Below are 22637 nucleotides of genomic sequence, written 5' to 3' on the forward strand. Positions count from 1 at the left end.
TTTGCCATTAGTTGAATCTGCAGATGTGGAACCCGTGGATACAGAGGGCCAAGTGTATTCTCTTTCATTTGTATTTTACCATATATTTTAATACAGTGCTACGCAGAGAATAGACACAATAAATGTTCTATGAATTACCAGCTAAATTTTTTGTGGCCTAGGTATAACCTGTAGTATCTATAAGCCCTAAATATCAAGACCAAGCATATGTTTCATTAAAGTTTTTTTCCGTTTGTTTTTGTTTTTTGTTTTTTTTGTTTTAAGACAAAAAAGAGTCTCGCCCTGTCGCCCAGGCTGGAGTGCAGTGGCGCCATCTTGGCTCACTGCAAGCTCCGCCTCCTGGGCCCAAGCGATTCTCCTGCCTCAGCCTCCTGAGTAGCTGAGACTACAGGTGCCCACCACTACACCTGGCCAATTTTTGTATTTTTAGTAGACAGGGTTTCACCATGTTGGCCAGGATAGTCTCAACCTCCTGATCATGATCCACCTGCCTCAGCCTCCCAAAATGCAAAGATTACAGGTGTGAGCCACTGCACCCCACCTCATTAACTTTTAAAATGATTATTTCCTTAGGTCTATTATTTTGTAGTGACATTTTCTAGAATTTTGTAATAATTTTGGGATAGTTTATATAACTATTTGAAAATTTACTTTTAGATTTAGTAACTGGATTTCTAGTTCCTGGATTTCTTTGTCAGTTTCTGATATACTGTAGTTGTGGTTAGTATGCCTATTTGGGGGGAAATTTAAGAATGATGAACTGTAACATCTGTACAGATGAACTTATTTATTATTTATTTATTTATTTATTCATTTATTGAGACCAAGTTTCACTCTTGCTGCCCAGGCTGGAGTGCAATGGTGCAATCTCAGCTCACCACAACCTCCACCTCTTGGGTTCAAGCGACTCTCCTGTCTCAGCCTCCTGAGTAGCTGGGATTACAGGCATGCGCCACCACGCCCGGCTAATTTTGTATTTTTAGTAGAGAAGGGGTTTCTCCATGTTGGTCAGGCTGGTCTTGAACTCCTGACCTCAGGTGCTCCGCCCACCTCAGCCTCCTAAAGTGCTGGGATTACAGGCATGGGCCACCACGCCCGGCTTATTATTTAATTTATATTTTTAGAGACAGGGTCTCTGTTGTCCAGACTGGAGTGCAGTGATGTGAGCATAGCTCAATGCAGCCTCAAGTTCCTGGGATCAAATGATCATTCTACCTCAGCCTCCTAAGTAGCAAGGATTAAAGGCATATTCCACCATGCCTAATTTTTTTTTTTTTTTTTTTTTTTCATGTGGCGTCTCAGTCACTCAGGCTGGAGAGCAGTGGTGTGATCATGGCTTAACGCAGCTTCCGCCTTCTGGGCTCAAGTGATCCTCCCACCTTAGCCTCCTGAATAGCTGAGACTACAGGCACGCACCACAACAGCTGGCTAATTTTTGTATTTTTTGTAGAGATGGGGTTTCACCATGTTACCCAAGCTGAAAGGCTAATTTAAAAAAATATATATATTTTTTGTAGAGATGGGGGGTTCACTTTGTTGATCAGGCTGATCTCGAACTCCTGGCTTCAAGCAATCCTCCTGACTCAGTCTCCCAAAATGCTGGGGGTCTACAGGCATGAGCCATCATGCCTGGCTTATACAGATGAATTTATAGGATGCTTGTGATTTGTGTAAAAATAAAACAGGACAGGGGAGTGGTTAGGAGTATAGTTAAAAAAAGGTTGGTGATGAGTTGCTAATTGTTGAAACTGGATGATGGGTACATTTTGTTTATTTTTGTATGTTTAAAATGTTCCATGAAAAAATTTAATATAATTGTGAAATATACATAGTACATATGTATAGACAGATAGGTAATTATAACCTAGGTGGTAATAACCACGTAGCTTAAGAATGAGAACTTTGCAACACCCAGAAGCCACCACGTGCCTCTCCCCAATTATAACTTTCTTCTGTCTTTATTGGTAACTATTATCCTGACATTTCTTGCTTTCCTTTATGGTTTTACCACCTATGTATGTATACTTAAATAATATAGTTTAGTTTTGTCCATGGTAAGTTTGTATGAAAAGTATCGCACTGTATATATTCTTTTGTGTTTTTCTTCTTTCATCATGGTAAAATTTATCCATATTCATCTTTTTTCAATGCCATGAGTTCTGTCTACCCTTTATTTGATGGAATTTTTTTTTTTTTTTTTTGAGATAGGGTCTTGCTCTGTCTTCCAGGCTGGAGTGCGGTGGTGTGATCTCGGCTCACTGCAACCTCTATCTCTCAGGTTCAAGCGATTCTCAGCCTCTTGAGTAGCTGGGATTACAGGCGTGTGCCACCACAGCCAGCTAATTTTTGTATTTTTAGTAGAGACGGGGTTTCACCATGTTGGCCAGGCTGGTCTCGAACTCCTGACCTCAGGTGATCCACCCGCCTCGGCCTCCCGGAGTGCTGGGATTACAGGCGTGAGTCACCGTGCCTGGCCTTATTTGGTGTATTTCCAACCAAGAACAAGGCAGGTGCTTAAGACAGTCTTTGAATCAATTAATTATTATCTTCCCCCTTGAACACTGAAAAATTTAAACCCAATTCACCACATCCTAGATACTCTAGAAAAATAGGACAGCATTGAGAGAGAGAAACATAAAGGAAAGTTCTCCTGAAGGAAGAATAAAAGGAATAGGCCATTTCGGTAGAGAGTGGAGATCGAGTGAGAAGGAAGGCAGATAGAAACATTAAAGGTGGATTGTGAAATTAAGTCAAAGTTAGTCCAAAGTTGGTAAGTGTGTTTCACTTTTACCAAGTACAACATATCTTGTCAGATTTTCTTGATACTACTTTGTTTAATTTTTAAAAATTACCCCAGTGTTTGGGTACTAAGAAGTTGACATACATTCCAATATCTTGGATCTTGGTAATTGCAGAGCATCTGTTGCTGGATTATTATTACTATTTTGTTAACAGATAGGGTCTTACACTGTCACCCAGCATGAAATGCAGGGTGCCATCATAGCTGCCTGCAACCTTAAACTCAAGCAATCCTCCCACCTCAGCCTCGTAAGAGTAGCTGGCATTATAGGCTCAAACCATCTTGCCTGGCTTGGAGTATTTTAACAAAAACCAATAAGTTCCTTATATACATATATATATATTTTTTTTCCTAAAGATTGAATTAGAATCCTTGACCATGTGGATGTAAAGTGAAAAAAATAGAATTTTTAATGAGCTATCAGTAATGGCAAAAGCAAATATTTATCCACTATGCAAATTGTTACATGATATATGTTTGTTTCTAAACAGAGAAATGAGTTGACTCTGGGGATAGTTTTAAGAAATAATTATTGAGGGAAATTTTACCTTGTGATATGTTCAGATTTTGATACTGTGAATGGTATGGTATTCGATATTTACTGGTAGATTGGCAAATTCCTTAATGAAAGAATAGGTGAAAAAATATGTATGAAACAAGGGAAAAAATTTTAGTCACTTAGCAAAAAATAAAGTTGTATTTATATTATATAATTAAGACTCATAACAATACAATATTATAAAATCACTGAAAGTTCTAAACGTTTTTTTCATTTGAACACTTTTTTTCAAGTTTATAGAAAAATTTTTCAGTCTTGCCTCAGAAATAATGCTTTTGCCTCAGTGGATTCATTACCCTATGGTGCGCTTGGATTGTGAAGATTTGAAGACAGGCCTGACAAATAAAGCAAAAGCCTTTGCAAACATATTATTAAATGACATAGCTTCAAAATATAGAAAAGAAAATGAACGGTAAGTAGAATTAATTCCCAAACTCAGAATTATATGGCTAAAAGAAATACTTTGCTAAAGTAATTCCTGTTTAAAAACAAAAGCTTAAAATATGTAAGTATTTACAACTTTTTCTCCATAGCTGCCTCCTATAGAGATGCCTTTGTAGTCCCGTTGGGCTTGCTTCTTTTTGTTTGATACTGTTTGATACCTTTTTAAATGCAGATCATTTCATCATTCAGGTATTAAGCCCAGTAACGAATAGTTCTCCCTTCCCATTCCCCTCCCTTCCCCTTCCCCTTCCCTTCCCCTTCCCCTTCCCCTTCCCTTCCCTTCCTTTCCTTTCCTTCTATTAGAGATAAGGTCTTGCCATGTTGCCTAGGCTGCTCTCAAACTCCTGGACTCAAGTGATCCTCCCCTCTCAGCCTCCCAGAGTGTTGGAATTACAGGTGTGGGCCACTGTGCCTGGCCACATTCCTCCTGTATTTCTGATATTCAATAATTAACTATAAAGTCCTACATTATCTGATTTCTGCTCACCACTTCAACTTCGTTTGCCATTCCTAAAGTATGTCAAGCTTATTACCACCTTATGGCCTTGCTGTTTTTTCTTCCTGGAATCTCTTTTCCTGGTATTTGACAACTCATTTGTTTTTTCCCTCACCTTGAATATCACCTCCCTGGAAAGGCCTTCTCTGGCCCCTCTGTGTAAAATAGCGGCTTCTTCTTGACACTCCATCATTCTTTTTCCTTTTATGGTGCTTTATTTTTCTTCATTGCTTTTTTTTTTTTTTTCTCTTTAGAGACAGGGTCTCACTATAATGCCCAGACCGAAGTGCAGTAGCACAATTACAGCTCACTGCAGCCTTGAATTCCTGGGCTCAAGGGATCCTCAAAAAATTTTTTTTTTTTTTTTTTGAGACGGAGTCTTGCTCTGTCGCCCAGGCTGGAGTGCGGTGGTGCGATCTCGGCTCACTGCAACCTCCACCTCCCAGGTTCACGCCATTCTCCTGCCTCAGCCTCCTGAGTAGCTGGGACTACAGACGCCTGCCACCATGCCCGGCTAATTTGTTTTTGTATTTTTAGTAGAGATAGGGTTTCACCATGTTAGCCAGGATGGTCTCGCTCTCCTGACTTCGTGATCCGCCTGCCTCGGCCTCCCAAAGTGCTCGGATTACAGGCATGAGCCACCGCGCCTGGCCAGCATTTTTTTTTTGCTACCTAACAGAGTACATATTTGTGTGCTTTGTCTCTCTCCTCAGTTTCAATACCAGCTTTATGAGGGCAGGGTCTCATTTACTGCTATGTTTACAATGTTTAGAATTTTCCTTAGCATATTGTAGGTACTCAGCTATTTATTAAATGAGTGAATGAGCAAGTATAATTTCTCACATATTTCTCCAAATTCCTGCATGAACTAAAAAATCATTTACCTCTTTTACACTTTGTTTTTACATGTTTTTTCCTGATATTTCTAGTAATAGCATGACAATACAGATTTCTAACTTAAAATTTAAAAAAAATTTTTAATAGAGACATGGTTTTGCCATGTTGCCCAGGCTGATTTCAACCTCCTGGAGTCAAGAGCTCCTCCTACCTCAGCCTCCCAAAGTACTGGGGTTACAAGCGTGAGCCTCTGTGTCTGGGGTAGATATTTTTTTCTTAAAGAAAAAATTAATTTAATTTTTAAAATTTCAATAGTTTTGGGGGGTATAAGTGATTTGGTTACATGGGTAAATTCCTTTTTTTTTTTTTTTGAGATCGAGTGTCACTGCAACCTCGGCCTCCCAGGTTCAAGCTATTCTCCTGCCTCAGCCCCCCAAATAGCTGGGACTACTGGTGTGTGCCACCATGCCTGGCTAATTTTGTATTTTTAGTAGAGACGGGGTTTCACCATGTTGGTCAGGCTGGAACTTCTGACCTCAAGTGATCTACCCGCCTGGGCCTCCCAAAGTACTGGGATTACAGGCATGAGCCACCGCGCCTCGTAGGTAAGTTCTTTAGTGGTGATTTCTGAGATTTTAGCGTACCCATCACCCAAGCAGTGTACATTGTACCAATATGTAGTCTTTTAACCCTCACCTCCCTCTCAGCCTTCCCCACACCGAGTCCCCAAAGTCCATTGTATTACTGTTTTGCATCCTCATAGCTTAGCTCCCACTTATGAGAATATACAATATTTGGTTTTCCATTCCTGAGTTACTTCACTTAGAATAATGGCCTCCAGCTGGGTGCGGTGGCTCATGCCTGTAATCCCACCACTTTGGGAGGCCACGGCAGGTGGATCACGAGGTCAGCAAGACCAGCCTGGCCAACATGGTGAAACCCCCATCTCTACTCAAAATACAAAAATTAGCCGAGCGTGGTGGCACATGCCTGTAATCCCAGCTACTCGAGAGGCTGAGGCAGGAGAATGGCTTGAACCTGGGAGGTGGAGGTTGTGGTGTATTGCACCACTGCACTCTAGCCTGGGCAACAGAGTGAGACTCTGTCTTAGAAAAAAGAAAAAAGAATAATGGCCTCCAGCTCCATCCAAATTATGGCAAAGGACATTATTTCATTCCTTTTTATGGCTAAGTAGTATTTGATGGTGTCTATATACCACATTTTCTTTATCCACTCATTGGTCGATGGGCACTTAGGTTGGTTCCATATCTTTGCAATTGTGAACTGTGCTGCTAATAAACATGCTTGTGCAGATATCTTTTTCATATAATGACTTCTTTTCCTTTGGGATTGCTTGATTGAATGGTAGTTCTATTTTTAGTTCTTTAAGGAATCTCAATACTGTTTTCCATAGTGGTTGTACTAATTTACATTCTCACAAGCAGTTTAAATGTTCCCTCTTCACCACATGCATGCCAACATCTATTGTTTTTTGAAAATTATGGCCATTTCTGAAGGAGTGAGGTGGTATCTTATTGTGGCTTTAATTTGCATTTCCGTGATGATTAGTTATGTTCAGCATTTTTTCATCGGTTTGTTGGCTGTTTGTCTGTTTTCTTTTGAGAAATGCCTATTCATGTCCTTTGCTCACTTTTTGATGAGATTATTTGTTTTTTCCTTGCAGATTTGTTTGAGTTCATTTTGGATTCTGGATACTAGTCTTTTGTTGGAGGCAGAGTTTGCAAATATTTTCTCCCACTCTGTGGGTTATCTGTTTACCCTGCTGATTATTTCTTTTGCTGTGCAGAAGCTTTTCAGTTTAATTAGGTCCCATTTATTTATTTTTGTTTTTGTTGTGTTTGCTTTTGAGGTCTTAGTCATGAATTCTTTGCCTAGGCCAATGTCCAGGAGCTTTTTTCCGATGTTATTTTCTAGAATTTTTATGGTTTCAGGTCTTGGATTTAAGTCTTTGATCCGTCTTGAGGTGATTTTTGTATAAGGTGAGAGATGGGGATCCTGTGGCTATTCAGGTTTCCCAGCACTATTTATTGAATAGGGTGTCCTTTCCCCAATTTATGTTTTTATATGCTTTATCAAAGATTAGTTTGGCCCAGATATTTTAAAGCTCAGGAAATAATTCTATGAAATGTAACTTTAGTTCAATGATGCTGTAGGATATCTAGGCTCATATCCTACATGGGATATTCTAAGAGAACAGTTAATTAAAGAAACTATGTATAAGGGGTGATCTGTTTACTTGCTGTACTGTCATGTTTCACAAGAGGCACTAATAATAATAAAAAAACTAATGATTATATTAATGATTATAGTTATCAGTAAATAGAGTGTACTATATGCTAGACCCTTTACATTCATTATTGTTTTACAACAATCCAGAAAGATGAATGTTACCTGGGTATTTAAGAGAGTTGAAGAGGTCGCTAAAATTTTTTCTAATATGCCATAATTTTGCATGAAATTATTACCTTAATTTTATAGGTTTTATTGATGTATAGTATATACTGAGTTATAGCAGATAAGCTTTTTTTTTTTTGAGACAGTGCCTCACTCTGTCACCCAGACTGGAGTGCAGTGTGCAATCATGGCTCACTGCAGCTCAACCTCCCAGGCTCAAGTGATCCTCCTGCCTCAGCTTCCCAAGTAGCTAGGACTACAGGCATGTGCCACCAGGCCCAGATAATTTTTGTATCTTTTTTGTAGAGACAGGGTTTCACCATGTTGCACAGGCTGTTTTTGAACTCTTGAGCTCAAGTGATCTGCCTGCCTTGGCCTCTCAAAGTGCTATGTTTACAGGTGTGAGCCACTGTACCTGGCCAAGCTTAAATATTTTTAAGGTAATTTAGTGAATTGAGCAATTATTTTTAGGATATCGTAGTTCTTATTTTTTATTTTTATTTTTTTGAGACGGAGTCTTGCTCTGTTGCCCAGGAGTGCAGTGGTGCATCTCACCTCACTGCAAGCTCCACCTCCCAGGTTCACGCCATTCTCCTGCCTCAGCCTCCCAAGTAGCTGGGACTACAGGTGCCTGCCACCACGCCCGGCTAATTTTTTTTGTATTTTTAGTAGAGATGGGGTTTCACCGTGTTAGCCAGGATGGTCTCGATCTCCTGACCTCATGATCCGCCCCCCTCGGCCTCCCAAAGTGCTGGGCTTACAGGCGTGAGCCACCACTCCCGGCCATTCTTATTTTATAATAATCATCATAACACACATTTATTGAATATGATATAACATTAATTAACATCAGTCTATTAAGGTGGAGTTTTATGTCAGTATTTGCAGTGAATTTGAAGCAATTAAAGAACATGCATTAAAAGTCCCTGAAACAACAGAAGAGATGATGGATCTGATATCTTATGTAGAAAAAGCCCGGACTACAGGAATCGAAGAGTTGATTTTAAGGATCCAGGTAAGAAACTTTTAATTTACATATTTTGGTTTGTTTTCATTTGAAATATGATATTCATAGTGAAGATGTGTAAAATATATAGTTACACAAGTAGTTGTAAATTGAGCGGTTATATTGCCACCACCTAGGTCAAGAAATAGGATATTGTCAGCACCCTAGGACTCTGCATATAACTTTCTGATCGCCATGCCTCTCCTTCTCCTCTGTCCTCCTCTAGAGATTAGCAGTTGATTTTTACAGTAATCATAGCTTTGAATTTCTTTAGTTTCACCAATTGTGTGTATGTCCTTAAACAATATAGATTTAAAAAAATTTTTTTAAAGTTTCTGCATTTAATCATATGCTTATACCTTTTCCAGCACAAGATTATGTACCTATTTACCTATATTTCACTCTTATTCTTTGTTTAAAAAACTTTAAAAAATGTTAAACAACACATATACCAAAATTATATAAAACACAAACTGTACAATTTAGAATGTTCTAAAGTAAACTGCCAATAATTGCCACATAGGAAAATAAATAGAACCTTGCTGACCCACTAGAAACGCATCATAATCCCTCGTCTTCTGGATGTTAGCAGCATTCTGATTTTTTATTTTTTATTTTTTATTTTTTTGAGATGGAGTCTCACTCTGTCGCCCAGGCTGGAGTGCAGTGGCAAGATTTCGGCTCACTGCAACCTCTGCTTCCTGGGTTCAAGTGATTCTCCTGCCTCAGCCTCCCAAGTAGCTGGGACTAGATGAGCAATTACACATTTACTGAAGAGACCATCCCCACTGTGTCCATATATGTATAGATCTGTTTTGAGGCAGCTTGTTCTGTTCCATTGGCCTTTTTTTGTTTATTTTTTTTTTGACAGAGTCTCACTCTGTCACCAAGCTGGAGTGCAATGGTGCAATCCCAGCTCATTGCAACCTTTGCCTCCCGGGTTCAAGAGATTCTCCTGCCTCAGCCTCCCGAGTAGCTGGGACTACAGGCACGTGCCACCATGCCCAGCTAGCACCACCACGCCCAGCTAATTTTTGTATTTTTAGTAGAGATGGGGTTTCACTATGTTGACCAGGATGGTCTCCATCTCTTGACCTCATGATCCGCCCAACTTGGCCTCCCAAAGTGCTGGGATTACAGGCATGAGCCACCATGCTCTGCCAAAATGTATTTTTATATACTAATTTAATACCCATCATTCAATTTTTCTTTCAACATTTTCTATTTAAAACTTTGAACTTTAGGCCATGCGCAGTGGCTCATGCCTGTAATCCCAGTACTTTGGGAGGCGGAGGTAGGTGGAGCACCTGAGGTCAGAAATTCGAGACCAGACTGACCAACATGGTGAAACCCCATCTCTACTAAATACAAAAAGTTGGCCAGGCATGGTGGCACATGCCTGTAATCCCAGCTACTTGGGAGGCTGAGGCAAGGGAATCACTTGAACCTGGGAGGCGGAGGTTGCAGTGAGCCGAGATTGCGCCATTGCACTCCAGCCTGGGCAAAAAGAGTGAAACTCCGTCTCTAAAAAAAAAAATTTAACTTTACTATTTTTATATATTTTAAATTTCTCTTCTTAATTTTAATACTTTATCTGAAGATTATTTTGGAATGTCTGCATGTACCATTCATTATATAACTTGCAAATAATGACAGTTTTGTTTTTCATGACCAAATGTTACACATTTGCAAAACTTTGTTTATTTTCTTTGCAACAGTGGACTGTCTGGGACTCTAGTACAATGTTGAATAGCAGTGGATGACAGTTTTCCCATCTTTATCCCAACCTTAAGGGGAAAGCTTTCTTTTTTTTTTTTTTCTGAGACGGAGTCTTGCTCTGTCGCCCAGGCTGGAGTGCAGTGGCCGGATCTCAGCTCACTTCAAGCTCCGCCTCCCGGGTTCCCGCCATTCTCCTGCCTCAGCCTCCCGAGTAGCTGGAACTACAGGCGCCTGCCACCTCACCCGGCTAATTTTTTGTATTTTTTAGTAGAGACGGGGTTTCACCGTGTTAGCCAGGATGGTCTGGATCTCTTGACCTCATGATCCGCCCGTCTCGGCCTCCCAAAGTGCTGGGAATATTTCACTATTAAGTATGACATTTGTCGTAGGTTTTATACAGGTACTTTTGCCAGATTAATGAATTCCCTTCTATTGCTGATGTGCTACTAGGTTTTTTGAAAAGAAAAATTAGTATGAGTGAACTTTGAATTTCACTACATGCCTTTTTTGCATGTATTGTGGTGATCATATGCTTTTTCTCTTTAATCTGTTAGTATAATGAATTACATGGATCGTTTTTTATTTTAAAGTTTTATTTCTATGTGCATTGTATATATAAAATATATAGAATGTACAAAATACATATTTAATGTTATTTTCAATACATAATTTTATATCTATATGATATATAATATATAAAATACATACATATAATATAAAATCAAAAACCTTAAATTTGCCTTTGAATCTGTATTTCAGTTCTTAAAAATTAGTGCTACAGTACAGCTTATAGAACAATGAAAGATATAGAGGGTAAAAATATTCAATCTCTCTACTCAGATAAATCTATTGTTTTAAGAGTTTTTTTTCTTTGCAACTCACCTCCTTTTTTTTTTTTTTTTTTTGAGAGGGAGTCTCACTCTGTCGCCCAGGCTGGTGTGCAGTGGCAGGATCTCGGCCCACTGCAACCTCTGCCTCCTGGGTTCAAGCAATTCTTCTGCCTCAGCCTCCGAGTAGCTGGGACTACAGGCGTGCGTCATCACGCCTGGCTAATTTTTGTATTTTTAGTAGAGATGGGGGTTCACCATGTTGGCCAGGCTGGTCTGTAACTCCTGACCTCAGGTGATCCACCTCCCTCGGCTTCCCAAAGTGCTGGGATTACAGGTGTGAGCCACTGCACCCAGCCTACTCACCTCCAACTCTTTCTGAACTATTACAAACCATAATATTCTGGACTATTGCGTACAGCAATGTGCGAAGTAGGCAAAAATGGTGGTGATGTCACTGAAGATACAAAACAACAGATACTAAAATCATTGTCATCAAAGATACAAAAATAAAAAAATTTATAAGAATAAAATAATTTAAAATCCTTTAAAGTCAAAGTTAAAGGATTGCTGAAGATTTAATTACGTTTTTCAGTCATAAACAAGGGAGGACCAAAAGTTCCTTTATGTTAAATCAACTGCAAGTGAAAACTTTTTAAAAGCCTTGTTTCTAGCATAAAAGTATACAATTATGTGGCATGAAGCAAGATAAATACTGTAGCTATTGAAATAGCCGTCTGGTTTGGGCGATATATAAAATATCAGTTTATAATCTGAGTCAAATTTCAATCTGAAAAAGTATTAGAGATTGTTGTTCTCTTTTTCGTAATGGCTTAGATTTTCTATATGACATATTATATCCAGAGCTTCTTTCGTAGGAATCTAAACGCCAAATGAGTTACTTTTTAGATGTTTTTCTATTTCCTCAAGAAGACTTAGCTTTAAATGCAACTGTCCTCATGTGGCCTAAGAAAATTAATCCCATCTTTGATGAAAATGATGAGGTAAGTATATTTTTCATTATTTTTTTGTATTCTGACATTTCGAGCACATCATTCACATTTAATTTTCATATCTACTGGCCATCTAACTTTAAAAGTAATTTTTTGTGTCAATATGAGTTTGAGACTGGCCACACTTATGGCCCTCTAGGCTTAAGACAAGCTGTTAGGCTTAACTCACAAGGTCTGGTAAGTAGTGGGGCTGACATTTAGAAAGTCAGAACTATTATATAAATTAATAATAGAAGCACTTAACTGAGAAAATGCTTTCCATTTATTCAATTATTTAACTCATAAAAATCCCACGTGCTCCCATTTCTTCCATTTTATAGATGAGAAATATGAGACTCAGAGAAATAGTTCAATATCACAGTGATAAGATTTACAATTTTATATCAGACTGAATGTATTTCAGATATTGAAAAAGTCCTAATATAAACCAGTTTATCCTGAATTGGGAGGTAAGATGGTATTGTAATAAAAAGCGTGGCCTTCAATCAGATAAACCAAGATTCTAATCCAGATTTTGATTTTTATGATTTTGTGAACATGAACGTGACTTCCGTAAGATTCAATTTCTTTTCTCTGAAATGAGAATAATAATACTAGTAATAATATAGGTAAGGTATTGAATAGTTCTTGATACATGGCACATGCTCAATAAATGGTAATTTTATTATTATCCCAGAATCTGTTAAATGAACAAATTAAAATAAATTTTAATTAATGAATACAAGTTGTTAAAGTCACTTTGGAGATCAAGGAATGTTTTTGTGTGTGGTTTATTATTCTTTGCATTTTTATATCAATAATTATAGATATTGTTTTATTTTTGTGCTCATTTTTACTTCTCTGATGGTTTTTATGATTATACACAGTATTTAGATTTCTGACTTGGTAATTCTTTGTTACAGATTAACTAACATGATTAAATTGTCTTTTAAAAAGCTAATTGAGAATGCTAAACATAAAAAAGAAAATGAACTAATGGCCAAGAGAGAGAAACTTATTTTGGAAATAGAAAAGGAATCACGCCGCATGGAAGAGTTTACAGAATTTGCAGAGCTGGAGCGCATGCAACAGGTCTGATAAATATATAAGACAATAGCTATGGCCAGCCCATAGAGTCATACAGGGCATGTTAACATAAATTTAAAAATATAGACAAATGCAAGTTTACTTTTTTATGTTTACTCTATATATTTTTCTATATATTACATAGATACATATATATTTATCTAATGTGTTTATATATAGTAAAATACATAAATATTTATTTAAACACTTTATATGTAGTCTCAGCCTCCTGAGTAGCTTGGACTAACAGGCGTGTGCCACCATGCCCGGCTAATTTTTTTTTTTTTTTTTTTTTTGAGACGGAGTCTCGCTCTGTCGCCCAGGCTGGAGTGCAGTGGTGCAATCTCGGCTCACTGCAAGCTCCGCCTCCCGGGTTCACGCCATTCTCCTGCCTCAGCCTCCCGAGTAGCTGGGACTACAGGCGCCCACAACCGCGCCCGGCTAATTTTTTGTATTTTTAGTAGAGACGGGGTTTCACCGTGGTCTCGATCTCCTGACCTTGTGATCCGCCCGCCTCGGCCTCCCAAAGTGCTGGGATTACAGGCGTGAGCCACTGCGCCCGGCCTGCCCGGCTAATTTTTTGTATTTTCTTGTAGAGATGGGGTTTTGCCATGTTGCCCAGGCTGGCAAACAAAGACCTGACTCTTAGGCCCAGAACTGGAGCTATATTGTCTTTCTTGTGACTTAGTTCTCTATTTGTAGAGTAGACATCATCATACCTTTTGCTCTCAATCATAGTTATGTTGTGAAGTTAATATTTAAAATTGCTGTATAGGCCAGGCACAGTGGCTCACTCCTGTAATCCCCGCACTTTGGGAGGCAGAGGTGGGCAGATCACCTGAGGTCAGGAGTTCGAGACCAGCCTGGCCAACATGGCAAAACCCCGTCTCTACTAAAAATACAAAAATTTGCCAGACGTGGTGCTCGGCATCTGTAGTCCCAGTTACTCGGTAGGCTGAGGCGGGAGGATCGCTTGAACCAGGGGGGCGGAGGTTGCAGTGAGCCCAGATCATGCCACTGCACTCCAGCCTAAAAATAAAGTTGTTGTATAAATGCAAGGACATATTGTACACAGTATCATATGATTTTATTTTTGTAACATTACTTGAATATTTCTTAAGACAAAAAATTATTTGCTTTCAGTACGTGACAGATGTAAGACAACTACAAAAACGTATTCAGGAGTCTGAAGAAGCAGTGCAGTTTATCAATAAAGAAGAGGAACTTTTCAAGTGGGAATTGACAAAATATCCTGAACTGGATAAATTAAAAGTTAACATTGAGCCCTATCAGAAGTTTTTTAATTTTGTTTTGAAGTGGCAACGATCAGAAAAACGGTAATTGCTGGTAATGTAGTAAAAATCAAGCAAATGACAGAAAAGAGTTTGTAAAATATAAATTGATTTTTTTTTTTTTTGGTTAAGTGTTTAAAAGTAGGATTTATATGTCCATTTGAAAGAGAATCAGGTACCATATAGGAGAAGCATCCAGTGCTGCTAAGGTCCCACTAACCTTACTAATACAATATCTGAGATCCTTTTCTGGTTTATGAGCATAATGATTGGATTTTCATGCTCATGTGTGAGAGGTGTGGCCTCCCTCAAACGTTGTTACAATGTCAGCACATTACCCTTCTGACATGAAAAATGTATATATAATATATGAGTTTTCATTTTGGTTTCTGAGAGTCAATTCCCTTTTTAATACAATAGATTAATTTCACTGATGTTTACCCCCAAAATTAGAAGTATGGAGTCAAATCCGCATTTTATTTTTATTTTTGTTTTATAATTTCAACTTTTATTTTAGATTCAGAAACATGTGCGGGTTTGTTTCATGGGTATATTGCATGACACTGAGATTTGGAGTACAAATGATCCTATCTCCCAGGTAGTGAGCATAACACCTAATAGGTAGTTTTTCAGCCTTTGCTCCCCTCCCTCTCTCCCACCTCTAGTAGTCCCCAGTGTCTGTTGTTCCCATCTCTGTGTCCATGCATACCCAGGGCTTAGCTCCCACTTCAAAGTGAGAAAATGAGGTATTCGGTTTTCTGTTCCTGCATTAATTTACTTAGGATAATGGCCTTCAGCTGCATCCATGTTGCTGCAAAGGGCATGATTTCATTCTTTTTTAAGGTTGCATTGTATTCCATGGTGTATATGTACCGAATTTTTTTTATTCAATCCATTGTTGATGAGCACCTAGGTTGACTACATGTCTTTGCTATTGCGAATGGTGCTGCGATGAACAGACAAGTACATGTGTCTTTTTGGTAGAATGATTATTTTCCTTTGGGTATATACCCAGTAATGGGATTGCGGGGTCAAATGGTAGTTCTGTTTTAAGTTCTTTGAAAAATCTCCAAACTACTCTCCACAGTGGCTGAGCTACTTTACAGTCCCACCAACAGTGCAACAGTGTATAAGCATTCCCGTTTCTCCACAGCATCTGTTTTTTGTTTTTTTGTTTTACTTTTTAATAATAGCCATTCTGGCTGATGGGAGATGGTCTCTCATTGTGGTTTGATTTGCATTTCTGTAATGTGAATCTGCATTTTATTTGGGTACTGTTAGTCCTCCATTTATAATCTGATACATATTTTAGCACATGCAGCATAGTCAAAGTGATTATTTTAGTTCTGTCTTTCTACCATCAGCTCTACTTGGGTGCCTGAGAAAAACTGTTAACAGCTCTTGCCCTCATTTTTCTCTCTTAAAACAAGGGGTCTAGCCTAAAGAATCTCTAAGACCCCTTCAAACTCCAAAAGTCTGAGTTTAATAATATTTTTTCTTTCAATTCAGGTGGATGGATGGAGGGTTTTTGGACCTCAACGGGGAAAGCATGGAGGCTGATGTGGAAGAGTTTTCCCGAGAAATTTTTAAGACACTAAAGTTTTTCCAAACGAAGCTAAAGAAAGAATTGCAAGAAAAAAGAAAGGCAGCAAGAAAACGGTCTTTGGAAGAAGAGAAAATTGAAGAAGAACCAAAAGAGAATCCTACTCTTACTATGTGCAGTACAGTCATGGAACAGATAAAAGCTTTTAGGGTATAAATGTATATAATAACATTTTAATATTATAGCTATCTTCTCAACTTTTCTGTTGCCTGATATATAAATTATAAAGCCTATCTTCTGGTTTTACATGTTTATTATTATTATTAATAATTTTTGAGGCAGGTCTTGCTCTGTTGGCCAGGCTGGAGTGTAGTGGTGACTCACTGCCACTGCCACCTCCTAGGCTCAAGTGATCCTCCCACATCAGCCTCCTGAGTAGCTGGTAATACAGCCACCATGCCTGGCTAATTTTTTTGAAGAAATGGGATTTTGCTATGTTACCCAGGCTGGTCTTGAACTCCTGTGCTCAAGCAATCTGTCCACCTTGGCCTCCCAAAGTGCTGGAATTACAGGCATGAGCCACCACACCTGGCCTATTATTATTACTTTTTAGATAGGGTCTCACTCTGTTGCCCAGGCGGGAGTGCAGTGGCACAGTCATAGCTCCCTGCAGCCTCAGACTCGTAGGCTCAAGAAGAAGACACTATTTCTTCCCATTTTGCTAATGAATTGGGTCTCTGTCACTTGTAATCAAAGGAGTATGGCCAAATGAAGGTACTGAGGAGAAACAATCAGAAAAAATAAGATTTTAAATTCCTCTGCTATGCCTCAGCCTCTTGGTCAAGCTCTGACTCACTCCTACCTCTGTTCTAGGCGTGGGTATTTGTGACAGAGCTGAGTGATTGGTTTTGGGAGGAAGAGGTAAGGGCAAGAGAGGGCACTTTATTCCTCTCATCTTTCAAATTACATCTGTTTGCATCTTTGATGTTTTGGTGTCTCATTCCCACAACTTTAGCTCCTCATCATGAAGCACCGCTATGGAGCGTAGGAAAGGCTGGTTGGGTGGTGAATGGCAGCCATATTTGGGGCAGATCAAGGAGAATATACATATAAAGCCAGATCTGGCAAAACTGGGGGAAAGAGTTCCTCTGGCCCAAGAAAGGCAGCAGAAGATTGCTTAGACCTATTAGGGCAGATTGCATACTTCCTGAAAATAGGAAGAGTACACCATTGTTTATAATTTAGTATAATAAAACTAAACAAACAGAATAAATAGCCTACCATTAATTAAGCATAATCCAAACTTTGAAGTGAGGTTATAACTATTTTTTCTAGATGAATACATTAAAAAATTTTAGCATTTGCAAAATGCTTAGATGAAGGCTTTTGAGTCCAGATAAATTGTTGACCTATGAATTCTGAATCTTAAGAATTACTCAAGGACAGGCACGGTGGCTCATGCCTGTAATTCCAGCACTTTGGGAGGCTGAGGTGGGCAGATCACCTAAGGTCAGGAGTTCGAAACCAGCCTGGCCAATATGGTGAAAACTCATCTCTACTAAAATTACAAAAATTAGTTGAGCATGGTGGTACATACTTATAATCCCAGTTACTCGGGAGGCTGAGGGAGGAGAATCGTTTGAACCCAGGAGGCGGAGGTTGCAGTGAGCTGAGATCATGCCTCTGCATGCCCAGTCTGGGCAACAGAGCAAGACTCCAAAATTACTCAAGAAAGGCTCGATAGAGCTATTCTCATCATCAAGTGCTAATGAAGAGAAATAGAAAGGTTTGGAAGCAGGCTGGGTATAGTGGATGACACCTGTAACCTGTAATCCCAGTGCTTTGGGAGGCCAAGGTAGGAGGATCATTTGAGGCCAGAAGTTCAAGACCAGCCTGGGTAATATAGTGAGACCCTACCTCTACAAAAAATAAAAAATTAGCCAGGCATGGTAAAAAAGAATTCAGCTGCACCTGAAGACCCAGCTACTTGGGAGGCTGAGGTGCAAGTTTGAGGTTGCAGTGAGCTATGATTATACTGCCACACTCCTGGGCACAACAGAGTGAGACCCTGTCTCAAAAAAAAAAAAAAGGGCATAAATTTACTAGGGCAGATCACTTAGTCTACACTAAGTACAGCAACACAGGGTAACAGTTTATTGGGAAGGATTTGGAACCACACTGCTTAGTTATAACACAGTTCTCCACTTGGCAGTGGCACACCTTGAGCAAGATATTTAGCCACTTGTGCCTTGGTCCTCTCATTTATAAAGAGAGAATAAGAACAGTTTTTTTTGACAGTCAGTAATACATCCTTAAATTTCCACTGTCAACATGCCCAGAGTGCAAACTCTGTGATTGGATGCAAGCACTGTTCCTGTCTATGTCTAGTCATCTCAGAGATTCCATGACTGCCTGATTTTTTTTTAACTTAAAAATTATTTGCAATGTTGAATATACTTGCATGGTCTAAAAAATATAGAAAGATGTATCTGAAAAGTCTCCTCATGGTTCTCACCTGTATAACTCAAGTGATCAATGTTATTACCTTCTTGTGTATAGTTCCAGAGTTTTATTACATATATAACAATGTAAATATGTATTCTTATCCTTCTATCTTTTTAGATAAACTGTAGCATACAATGTATACGATTTTATTTATTTATTTATTTTTAATTTTTTTAAGTTCTAGGGTATATGTGCACAACCTGCAGGTTTGTTACATATGTATACATGTGCCATGTTGGTGTGCTGCACCCATTAATTTGTCATTTACATTAGGTATATCACCTAATGCTATCCATCCACCCTCCCCCCACCCCATGACAGGCCCCAGTGTGTGATATTCCCCTTCCTGTGTCCAAGCGTTCTCATTGTTCAATTCCCACCTATGAGTGACAACATGCGGTGTTTGGTTTTCTGTTCTTGTGATAGTTTGCTGAGAATGATGGTTTCCAGTTGCATCCATGTCCCTACAAAGGACATTAACTCATCCTTTTTTATGGCTGCATAGTATTCCATGGTGTATATGTGTCACATTTTCTTAATCCAGTCTGTCACTGATGGACATTTGGGTTGATTCCAAGTCTTTGCTATTGTGAATAGTGCTGAAATAAACATACGTGTGCATGTGTCTTTATAGCAGCATGATATATAATCCTTTGGGTATATATCTAGTAATGGGATGGCTGGGTCAAATGGTATTTCTTTTTTTTTTTTTTGAGACGGAGTCTTGCTCTGTCGCCCAGGCTGGAGTGCAGTGGCCGGATCTCAGCTTACTGCAAGCTCCGCCTCCCAGGGTCACGCCATTCTCCTGCCTCAGCCTCCCGCGTAGCTGGGAGTACAGGCGCCCGCCACCTCGCCCGGCTGGTTTTTTTTTTTTTTTTGTATTTTGTAGTAGAGACGGGGTTTCACCATGTTAGCCAGGATGGTCTCGATCTCCTGACCTCGTGATCCGCCCGTCTCGGCCTCCCAAAGTGCTGGGATTACAGGCTTGAGCCACCGCGCCCGGCCCAAATGGTATTTCTAGTTCTAGATCCTTGAGGAATCCCCACACTGTCTTCCACAATGGTTGAACTAGTTTACAGTCCCACCAACAGTGTAAAAATGTTCCTATTTCTCCACATTCTCTCCAACACCTGTTGTTTCCTGACTTTTTAGTGATCGCCATTCTAACTGGTATGAGATGGTATCTCACTGTGGTTTTGATTTCCATTTCTCTGATGACGAGTGATGATGAGCATTTTTTCATTGTCTGTTGGCTGCATAAATGTCTTCTTTTGAGAAGTGTCTGTTCATATCCTTTGCCCACTTTTTGATGGGGCTGTTTGTTTTTTTCTCATAAATTTGTTTGAGTTCTTTGTAGGTTCTGGATATTAGCCCTTTGTCAGATGAGTAGATTGCAAAAATTTTCTCCCATTCTGTAGGTTGCCTGTTCACTCTGATGGTAGTTTCTTTTGCTGTGCAGAAGCTCTTTAGTTTAATTAGATCCCATTTGTCAATTTTGGCTTTTGTTGCCATTGCTTTTGGTGTTTTAGACATGAAGTCCTTGCCCATGCCTATGTCCTGAATGGTATTGCCTAGGTTTTCTTCTAGGGTTTTTATGGTTTTAGGTCTAACATTTAAGTCTCTAATCCATCTTGAATTAATTTTCATATAAGGTGTAAGGAAGGGATCCAGTTTCAGCTTTCTACATATGGCTTGCCAGTTTTCCCAGCATTATTTATTAAACAGGGAATCCTTTCCCCATTTCTTGTTTTTTCAGGTTTGTCAAAGATCAGATGGTTGTAGATGTGTGGTATCATTTCTGAGGGCTCTGTTCTGTTCCATTGGTCTGTATCTCTGTTTTGGTACCAGTACCATGCTGTTTTGGTTACTGTACCCTTGTAGTATAGTTTGAACTCAGGTAGCGTGATGCCTCCAGCTTTGTTCTTTTGGCTTAGGATTGTCTTGGCAACGCGGGCTCTTTTTTGGTTCCATATGAACTTTAAAGTAGTTTTTTCCAATTCTGTGAAGAAAGTCATTGGTAGCTTCATGGGGATGGCATTGAATCTACAAATCACCTTGGGCAGTATGGCCATTTTCACGATATTGATTCTTCCTATCCATGAGCATGGAATGTTCTTCCATTTGTTTGTGTCCTCTTTTATTTCATTGAGCAGTGGTTTGTAGTTCTCCTTGAAGAGGTCCTTCACATCCCTTGCAAGTTGGATTCCTAGGTATTTTGTTCTATTTGAAGCAATTGTGAATGGGAGTTCACTCATGATTTGGTTTTCTGCTTGTTTGTTGTTGGTGTATAAGAATGCTTGTAATTTTTGCACATTGACTTTGTATCCTGAGACTTTGCTGATGTTGCTTATCAGCTTAAGGAGATTTTGGGCTGAGACGATGGGGTTTTCTAAATATACAATCATGTCATCTGTAAACAGGGACAATTTGACTTCCTCTTTTCCTAATTGAATACCCTTTATTTCTTTCTTCTGCCTGATTGCCCTGGCCAGAACTTCCAACACTATGTTGAATAGGAGTGGTGAGAGAGGGCATCCCTGTCTTGTGCCAGTTTTCAAAGGGAATGCTTCCAGTTTTTCCCCATTCAGTATGATATTGGCTGTGGGTTTGTCATAAATAGCTCTTATTATTTTGAGATATGTTCCATCAACACTGAATTTATCGAGAGTTTTTAGCATGAAGGGCTGTTGAATTTTGTCAAGGCCTTTTCTGCATCTATTGAAATAATCATGTGGTTTTTGTCTTTGGTTCTGTTCATATGCTGGATTATGTTTATTGATTTGTGTATGTTGAACCAGCCTTGCATCCCAGGGATGAAGCCCACTTGATCATGATGGATAAGCTTTTTGATGTGCTGCTGGATTTGGTTTGCCAGTATTTTATTGAGGATTTTTGCATCAATGTTCATCAGGGATATTGGTCTAAAATTCTCTTTTTTTGTTGTATCTCTGCCAGGCTTTGGTATCAGGATGATGTTGGCCTCATAAAATGAGTTAGGGAGGATTCCCTCTTCTTCTATTGATTGGAATAGTTTCAGAAGGAATGGTACCAGCTCCTCCTTGTACCTCTGGTAGAATTCGGCTGTGAATCCATCTGGTCCTGGAATTTTTTTGGTTGATAGGCTATTAATTATTGCCTCAATTTCAGAGCCTGTTATTGGGCTATTCAGGGATTCAACTTCTTCCTGGTTTAGTTTTGGGAGGGTGTATGTGTCTAGGAATTTATCCATTTCTTCTAGGTGTTCTAGTTTATTTGCGTAGAGGTGTTTGCAGTATTCTCTGATGGTAGTTTGTATTTCTGTGGGGTCGGTGGTGATATCCCCTTTATCATTTTTTATTGCATCTTTTGATTCTTCTCTCTTTTCTTCTTTATTAGTCTTGCTAGCAGTCTATCAATTTTGTTGATCTTTGCAAAAAACAAGCTCCTGGATTCATTGATTTTTTGTAGGGTTTCTTTGTGGCTCTATCACCTTCAGTTCTGCTCTGATCTTAGTTATTTCTTGCCTTCTGCTAGCTTTTGAATGCGTTTGCTCTTGCTTCTCTAGTTCTTTTAATTGTGATGTTAGGGTGTCAATTTTAGATCTTTCCTGCTTTCTCTTATGGGCATTTAGTGCTATAAATTTCCCTCTACACACTGCTTTAAATGTGTCCCAGAGATTCTGGTATGTTGTATCTTTGTTTCAAAGAACATCTTTATCTCTGCCTTCATTTCGTTATGTACCCGGTAGTCATTCAGGAGCAGGTTGTTCAGTTTCCATGTAGTTGAGCGGTTTTAAGTGAGTTTCTTAATTCTGAGTTCTAGTTTTATTGCACTGAGGTCTGAGAGACAGTTTGTTATAATTTCTGTTTTTTACATTTGCTGAGGAGTGCTTTACTTCCAACTATGTGGTCAATTTTGGAATAAGTGCGACGTGGTGCTGAGAAGAATGTATATTCTGTTGATTTGGGGTGGAGAGTTGTGTAGATGTCTATTAGGTCTGCTTGCTGCAGAGCTGAGTTCAATTCCTGGATATCCTTGTTAACTTTCTGTCTCGTTGATCTGTCTAACGTTGACAGTGGGGTGTTAAAGTCTCCCCTTATTATTGTGTGTGAGTCTAAGTCTCTTTGTAAGTTTCTA

The 22637-nt window shown here is 39.1% G+C and overlaps 1 protein-coding gene and 1 non-coding gene across 2 annotated transcripts in view; both read left to right on the plus strand.

The window, feature by feature from the left end:
• The window catches only part of DNAH12 (dynein axonemal heavy chain 12), a 255190-nt gene that overhangs the window by 62686 nt on the left and 169867 nt on the right, over positions 1-22637 (plus strand). The window contains exons 14-19 of the mRNA XM_031663269.1: positions 3593-3771; positions 8431-8566; positions 11982-12107; positions 13053-13187; positions 14325-14518; positions 15983-16226. Coding sequence (XP_031519129.1) covers positions 3593-3771; positions 8431-8566; positions 11982-12107; positions 13053-13187; positions 14325-14518; positions 15983-16226 — 1014 coding nt within the window. The remainder of the gene's footprint in view (positions 1-3592; positions 3772-8430; positions 8567-11981; positions 12108-13052; positions 13188-14324; positions 14519-15982; positions 16227-22637) is intronic.
• Positions 14715-14821, plus strand: LOC116274034. Its single transcript, XR_004182514.1, has one exon. It is a non-coding gene; the product is annotated as a small nucleolar RNA U13 (small nucleolar RNA).

The sequence above is a fragment of the Papio anubis genome, chromosome 2 (assembly GCF_008728515.1).
Source record: "Papio anubis isolate 15944 chromosome 2, Panubis1.0, whole genome shotgun sequence".
NCBI lineage: Eukaryota > Metazoa > Chordata > Mammalia > Primates > Cercopithecidae > Papio > Papio anubis.